The sequence below is a fragment of the Sorex fumeus genome, unplaced genomic scaffold (assembly GCF_029834395.1).
Source record: "Sorex fumeus unplaced genomic scaffold, SorFum_2.1 ptg000008l, whole genome shotgun sequence".
NCBI classification, from domain to species: domain Eukaryota; kingdom Metazoa; phylum Chordata; class Mammalia; order Eulipotyphla; family Soricidae; genus Sorex; species Sorex fumeus.
Genome location: NW_026606065.1, coordinates 1,135,878 through 1,144,185, shown reverse-complemented (window position 1 = coordinate 1,144,185; position 8,308 = coordinate 1,135,878). Strand labels below are relative to the sequence as shown.

At 39.3% G+C, this 8,308-nt stretch overlaps 1 protein-coding gene across 1 annotated transcript in view; it reads right to left on the bottom strand.

Moving 5' to 3' along the window:
- Nucleotides 1–829: 829 nt before the first annotated feature.
- TBX18 (T-box transcription factor 18) overlaps nucleotides 830–8,308 on the bottom strand; it is a 28,248-nt gene continuing 20,769 nt past the window's right edge. The window contains exons 7-8 of the mRNA XM_056109926.1: nucleotides 3,269–3,363; nucleotides 830–1,564 (exon numbers count right to left, since the gene is read on the bottom strand). Of these exons, the coding sequence (XP_055965901.1) occupies nucleotides 840–1,564; nucleotides 3,269–3,363 (820 nt within the window). The 3' untranslated portion in view covers nucleotides 830–839. The remainder of the gene's footprint in view (nucleotides 1,565–3,268; nucleotides 3,364–8,308) is intronic.

Genomic DNA, 8,308 nt, shown 5'->3' with positions numbered 1-8,308 from the left:
TACCTTTGCCATTTCACTCCTATTGTATATTTCTTCATTGTGAGAACTAGAATTTAAAGTGTTGATTTATTGTTTGTTTGATAAACTAAATGAGTAAAAGTTCAGAATACTGAAAATTTGTTCTCTTGCCAATGTAAAACTATCTCTATTATAGAAGGAAAAAATAGGAAAATAAATCTTGAGCTCTCCTGTGCCTTTCTTTAGAGAAGAATCTTCATAAATTATGAATTTTTAGTCAAAGTCATCTAATAGATGAGAAAATAGGAATAAACAGGGACACAAAAGCCAATCTTTCATGACTAATACCTCAGAAATTATGTAAGATTTCAATAGGATTTTGCACTGGAGATCTTCACACGATGCCCAAGAAGAACAAAACTCAGAAGACTATATGCTGATGCTTGTTATTATTGGTCATCAGTACTTAATTATGAAATCATGTAGAGTTTTTCTGATAATTAAGGTATGTTTTAGTCTGGTTAGCATGACTGCCCAATTTCAATCTTATTATTTGGTTTTATAAAAAACCTGAGAACTTTGGCTAAGCATCGTGCATTTATGCCAATACTCTGTGCAATTAAATGCACTGGTAGGGAAAGCAGAGGGAGAATGAGGTTTTGCAAGCTGAAAAACTTCACATATCATAACAGCATCCGTATATACCATCGATAATCACAGTCCCACCATAATAAAGCCAAAACATTCCATGAGCCTTCATTTTCTCTGATATGTATATTTCACACGCTACTGATAGTTTCTTTTCATATTGCTTAAAAAAAAAGGAAACAGAGGAAAAATAGATCAGACTAATTCAAAGGTCGTTTCCCCTAAAGGCTTCATCAAACCATATGTGCAGACACTTGAGATGATGACAGCGTTAAGCTTCCTAGGGTCCTAGAGTCAAAGAAACTCTGCTGACCCCCACTGCTAAGCAGGTGCACTCCTTCCACAGGGGGCAACATCTGACGATCCGTCATGGTCCCGCTTGGTGAGGACCCCAAGAAACTTCCTTGAGAAGAAACGATTTTCTCAGGGCTGGCGGCGAGTTTGGGAGATGTGGAGAAGTTGTATCCGTACAAGGCACAGGGGCTGTGTAACCTGAAAGTGTTGTAGGAGCCCTGATGGGTCTGGTTGGTGGCAAAGGCATTGCTGGAGGGTGAAGGCATGATGTACTGGAGCTGGGGCGACATCCCCGAAATCTGCATGGACAAACTGGTCTGCGGGCAGCTGAAGGTGTCCCCCTCAGTGGCACCCATGGACATGTTCACTGAGGCACTGCTGCTCACGCCCACGTAGGAGGGAGTCCTGGGCTGGGCAAAGGTCTCGCTGGTCTGGCTGGTGAGTCTGTTGTAGGTCTCGGCCAAGGAGGTGCTGTACCGGTTGAGGGCCAGGCCCGAACGGGCGCAGGCCGAGTAGTCAGCTGGGGCCAGGCTGCACAGCTGGGTGGTATTGGGCCCCAGGTGGAAGGCCGGGGACGAGCACGGGGAGCCAGACAAGAGGTGAGAGTGGGTGGCAGGAACCCCATTCCCAGAGCCTTGGAGTAATGAAGAGGAGCTTGCATTTCCTATAAAAGAAGTGGAAATATAAAACGTACCGGCTCCGTGGTCACCTTCTCTCTTCAATTTTGTGGACATGAGCTAGACACGACACCTAGGACAGGCGGCGGAGAGGGGCTCCAAGGTGAAAAGAAATTGTCTGGGTTCTTGATTGATTAGGATTTAACAGAATTCAGACTGGAACCTTTTTAAACAATAAATATGTTTTCAATATTTTCAAAGCAAAACGTACACACCCCCTCCTCTCCCGCCCCCACCTGTCCCAGCCTCAGGGAAAATGGTTTCCTTTTTGGCAGAAGATGAGGATACTGGGGCCTGGGACTATAGTCCAGAGGGTAGAGCATTTGTCTCGCACACAGCTAACCCAGGTTTCACCCCATATGATGCCCCTGAGCTCGCCAGGGGTAATCCCTGAACAGAGAGCCAGAAGTCAGTCCTGAGCACCACTGGGTGTGACCCAAAACAAAGAAAGAATAAAAGGATACTGCCATATAGAATTTACGTGTTTTCTCCCTCCATCAGTGTCTCAACATTTTCTTATTCACTATAATAGTATTACAAATACTGACTTTACTGACAATTTTATAAAATAAAAATTTTATCTGGGGCTGTGTCTTGTTCCAAAAATATAACCTTCACCTTTTACCCTCCATTCCTTTTGGGTAAGCTGGTAAGCAAAGCTTATTCAGGTAAATACACTGAGTTGTATGAGGGTGGGGGAGTGGGGAAGCTGTTTATCAAAGTAACTAACCAAAGGAACAGCCTGCCTCAACCTATCTGCAGCTCCCCACTGAAGGCCTGTACGTATCAAGAAGGTGGGTCACACAGAGGCTTGGCTATGGCAATAAAGTGCCTGGAATCTTTTTTCCAATATGAAAACAAGTCAGCGGATTGCATGCTAATGCGGGAACAGAGGCCCCACAAACCAACAGTCCCACGGAGCGGAGCAGAGAGGGGAGTGGCTGACCCCCCTCTCTGGGTTTGATGGCAGATTGATGTTGGCAAACTTGACGGAACTTAAGGAAATTCCAAGGGGCTGCACAGGTTATAAAACCTTCATGACTCTAGCAACAGTGTTTTATATTGCTTCTCAAAATAATCTAAAAGCCCAATTCAACCAATGATAATTATCTAAAACGCAACAAGCTCTTTTCTTCTCTCTGGGGTGCTGGGCAGGATCAGGCATAAAAGTCTGTTGGTGGGCGTGGCTGAAAGTCCTACCGTCCTATCAACAGAAAAGGGAATCATCTCATCACAGGAGCTCACTTAGCAGGAAAAAATAGCCCTGGGCTCGTGGGAAGTAGAGGTAAACCCCGGGAAATCTTTCCAAATGTGCTAACCTTCTCATCCTAAACTCAATGGGAGAAAACGTTGTTGTAGACCAATTCTGTTAAAGAGGGAAAGAATGAAAAAAGGTGAGGAAGGGCAGATTGGGACTGGTATCAGCAATGTGTTGTGAATTTTACCAGTACCAGAGTCGATCGGTCCACTTCTACTTTTAGTGAGATTTCCAGTAGGAAAAAAGGTCATAAAATAAATAAGTAGTCCCAAGCATCCAAAAAATAACTTAGGACCACAACAGTCATTTTTTCATAGAAATGAAAGTCTGTCAGAAGAAGCTGATGGCGATGAAGTTGCCATTTAAATACTTGTCTGTACAATTTTTAGTTAGTCGGCAGAATGGATTCTATTAGATGACCCAGGAAACTTACCTTGCTTGGGGATTCCAGGGATATCTTCGAAGGTGAGGGTCCGTAGTGAAGGTCTCCAAAACGCATATGACTCCACAAGGGCTTCCAAGCCCATTCTAATGGGAGCATCAGATAAGAAGTGAACAGAAGAAGTCTCATTAGAAGAAGCTGGAGTAATAAGTAGTTCGGAAAAAAACTACTGTCATTTACAGGATGCCCCACAATTATGGGTTAAGATCATGGAACAGGTAAAAAGTGTTTCAGAAATGAACTGCCGTGCTGTTTCCGGGATCACAGGAGAGTATAAACCAACAAAGGTGTTCTGTTAACGTTCTCAGAGAACTTAACCAACCTTGCAGGATAAAAAGTAATTCCCTTAGGCTGAGGTACGTGAGCTGAAAAGCATCCCTTCTAGCTGATTAGCTCTGCTCTGACCTGAAACCTGCCTTCTCCCCTATAATTATTCTCCCTTTGGTGACTATAGCCTTCTCTATGATGAGAAAGCCCTACTGCAAAATATATGCTCCTATAAAGTCACCTCTTTCCTTTAAAGTCATTCTGTCCCTTCCTTTGGTGCGTCAATAGCTAGCTTAGAAGAACACTCACCCAAGAATTGACTTCTTTCTTAGGAACACAATGTCCTCCACACCCAGAGCACATAGGGGAGACTCTCCATCCAACAAAGGGTTTCTGGTAATGGGGGATGTCACTGACCTTTCAGTAAAATGTGTGGGAGCATTACACAAAAGTGATGTGGTAGCAACACAGGAAGGTCATGGGGCAGAGTAAAGTACATGGAGTTGGCATTAGTATCCAACAGTATTTTGAAGTCCTTAAATACCTATCTGCTCAATAAATGTATAGTTCAAGAGAGAGGATATAATGGTTATGGACTATTTACATAATATATATTAAATACATCATACATAATATATGTATTTTATGTTATGCATATTAATTATAATTTAATATAAGGGAAACCAATTTCTATAACTAAATTCTCTAGATTATGCAAATGAGACACTTCACTCAACTAAAGATTTTCTTAATAACTCACCACTCTTCTCTCAACTATGTTATAGCCTTAACCAATTTATTAATCTAGATATAATGCTTTTCATAAGATAGACAGCTCCATTGTAGGTATTATCCTGCTTCCTGAGTGTCAAATAATACTGGAAGATCTTGTGTGTTACTGAACATAGATCGTTTATATTTAACACATATTTTAAAGAGAAGGCCTTAGATTCAGTGGTGACCTCCTCCAGTTTTTCTGTACCTCCAAGTCATTAACTGTGACCTATAAATAGAGGACATCACCCCAAATAGTCAGTACCTACATGACACGATGAAAGCTCTCTAAATATGCACAGAAAATCATCTGTGCCAATAAATCACCTCACTTGCCCTTCTATTCTATAACATTTGCTTCCTTAGAGTGTTCAGATTACTGTTTCCATCAATTTGATGATTTCTGTCCTGATGCCATGAAGAGCTTGACTTCACCATCTTAATGATAGAAGAAGCAGCTGTGTGTGGATAAGCTTTCATGGATGAACCTTATTCACATGACAATGTGACTACCTCATCTTTTAAATCGGATGATGGTGAGCCCCTGTATGCTTCAAAGATAGTCATTTTTGAAGTTCAGGGGATTGTAAATCAATACAATGAGATATCATCTCATACCAGTGAGAATCGCATATAACAAAAAGTTTGGAAATAACCAGAGTTTGTGGGAATATGATGAGAAAGGAACCCTCATTCATTGTTAGTGGGAATGTTGTCTTGCTCAGCCTCTAAGGATAGAAATATGAAGAGTTTTCAAAAGAGTAAGAATATAACTCCCATATAACCCAGAGATACCATTTTGTGGCATCTATTCTAAATACAAAAACATTAATTCAAAAGGATATATGCACACTAATATTCATTGCAGTGCTTACAAAGCAAGGATATGAAAATAACTCAAGAACTCAAAAAGAGATGACTAGATAAACTACGGTATATATACATAATGAATCTATAATAAACGATGAAACCAAGCAATTTGCCACTACATGAATAGAACAAGAGGGTGAATAAAGTCATTCAGGGGGAAAGGAACAGATACAGAATGGTTTCTGTCATATGTAGGATATAAAAATACACAGTAAGGGAGTAACAAGCGCAGAAAGGCAACACAACTGAAGAATTGGTCCACATAACTGTTTTCTTTTTTGTGGTGACAGGGAGGGACTGGAAGGGAAGGGCCTTTTGGACATGGGTAGAGAGAAGCAGGCATTCTGGTGGTGGGTGTGGGGTTGGGATGCACTCATAAAACTCATTAACAATACTCTAAGTCACAGTACCTTAAAAAAAGATGGTGGCAGAAAGAGAGACTAAGGGACAGCTCTGTAACAAGATAGCCCCACACAGGTATTTATACTAGACTGCCAAGAGAAAAGCAGGGGACCAAGAGAACCTGCACATTCCTGAACTGAGTTTCACTTGAGAAAGAAGGGCAAAGTCTGGCTCATGGGTACTGTGACATGTGCCACATAGGAGACTACTAGCCAGGCCCTGAAGTGAGGGTCAAGGAAACTGGACAATAACCACTATTCGTTAAAACTCATTGTGTGACCTTCTGTAATTTTTTTTAACCTCCTTGAACTTCAGTCTCCCACAAAGCAGAGATTAGACTACTTTGAAGAGTCTAAAGTTCTGAATTACCTCCGAGTTTTATTCACTTGATAGTGATTTTTCCCAAGCCAGGCAGGGTGTCTGTGGATTACTATAAAGCAAATCCAAAATCACTCCTCTCAGTAGCATTTTATTTACATTAAAATATTGGGGCTGGAGCAATAGCACAGCGGGTAGGGCATTTGCCCTTGCACAGGCTGACCCAGGTTCGATTCCCAGCATCCCATATGGTCCCCTGAGCACCACTAGGAATGATTCCTGAGTTCAGAGCCAGGAGTGACCACTGAGCATTGCCAGGTGTGATCCAAAAAGCAAAAATAAAATAAAATAAAACCAAATATTGATTTTGGGGTATTAGACAATCTGAACTCAAATCTCATGTAGCCTACAAATAGCATATAATATTCAACTAATGAATGCTGAGTGTGGTTTGGTTGATGACCTTATATTTAATATTATTTTAATATTTTTGATATTAAAATATTTAGAAACAATTTTTAGGGGCTGGAGCAATAGCACAGCGGGTAGGGTGTTTGCCTTGCACGCAGCCTACCCAGGTTCGATTCCCAGCAACCCATATGGTCCCCCGAGCACCGCCAGGAGTAATTCCTGAGTGCATGAGCCAGGAGTAACCCCTGTGCATCGCTGGGTGTGACCCAAAAAGCAAAAAAACCAAAAACAAAAAAAAACAGTTTTTTAAATATTAAGCAATGTTAGGTCACAGTTTTATGCAAAAACCTTTTTATTAGCACATATATAAATTTTAGTCACTATAATTTAAAATATTAATGATATAAACGTGGTCATGCAGTGATCTAAAGGGTAATCTACTAAGAACTCACATCTAGTGAACACAGGACCATATTAGCTATTGAAATGAACAATAAGGCGTTATTGATTTCAGCAATGTAAACTTTAAACACAAATCCTTAAACAACTTCTTGGGGAGATATTACTCATGCCCTCCCAAATACAGAAACCTAAACTTTAAAGAGACGATGTGAAGGCGACCTGTACAAAGTGATCGGACTTAAGAGCTATTGATATTATTCTCGAGGCTGCAGTTTCACACTACAAGTTCCAGAAAGGATTTCAGATATTTTGCAGGAAACCGTTATAAAATATTTATTAGCTGAATCTGGACTTTTTTAAAAAGCCTTCATTTTCCTCAGTAATGGAGACTTTTCCTGTCTAGTTAGAGAAAAGATAAAAGGCACCTCCCGCAGGAGTGGAGTGGAGGCGATAATTTATACAAGATGCCTTTGAACAATTTACACACTTTATCACCACCCTAATTTATGCTATCGAATGGCCAAGTTTATTTAGGAAAATGGTTATGTTTTTCCTGAAGTATTTAAAGAGACGAAATTTTTGTACCTTCCTGAGTAAAAACTTTTATAGGGTCAAACCTAAGGCCTAACTGAAGAATGAAACTATTCTCAGCACATAAATTCTCTTTCACATAGCAAATGTCTTGCAGGAGAGCTTTTAAGGGTTGAAGCTACTGATTCCTATATAATAGGCTGTAGAACTATAAATATCTAGGAACGGATGGCTTTTAATTAAAGCAAATTATCTAATAAAGTTCTTTAAAAATCACAAGTTTACATGTTTTCTTATCCTACTCAATTTATTTACTTCCTACATAAGAAAACTTAAGATTTGTTTCTAAAAAGTAATTGTAAGTCAGTACAAGTATAAAAAGAACCGAGTAAAATAAATAAATACAATAATTTTTCACATGGACTTTCTTCTCTATTAATAATTTAAATCACATCACCCCTCCACCAAGACATATATATCTTGGGTTGCTTTTAAGAAAAAGAATATATAAGTCAAACATCTTTAAGGTTAACAAACTTCTCTCCTCCATTATAAGCACTTTTTGCACTTATCAATGGAAAATACTAGAATGGGACTTTTTAAACAGGGAATATTTATATAGATACATATCTGTATATAAATATATACACACATAACACACTGAAGAGAAAACTAAAGCATATATCCATAATACACACATGTAATTTTTAAGAGCCAAAAAATAAGACTAGTTATTTTACTAATAAAAGCTATGTACAGTTTCACCATATTTCACCCTTATAAAAATGTTTAAATATTTGGGGTAAATCAAAAGGTTAAACTTTAACAAAATTTTAAGTGCTAAAACACAATTATTTTCAGTTCAATAAAAAGTCAATCAAACCGAGAATTTTCACTGTACTCAACCAAACGGGAGATTTTGTAACTGATTTTCACCATCATCACTGAATTATTTCACTAATAAACTTTTTAAAACCCAAGGTCTTTTCTTTATGCAGAATACCTAAATGCCATACGTCTTATCATCAGGGAAAGTTTATTCAGTATTAAATCTAC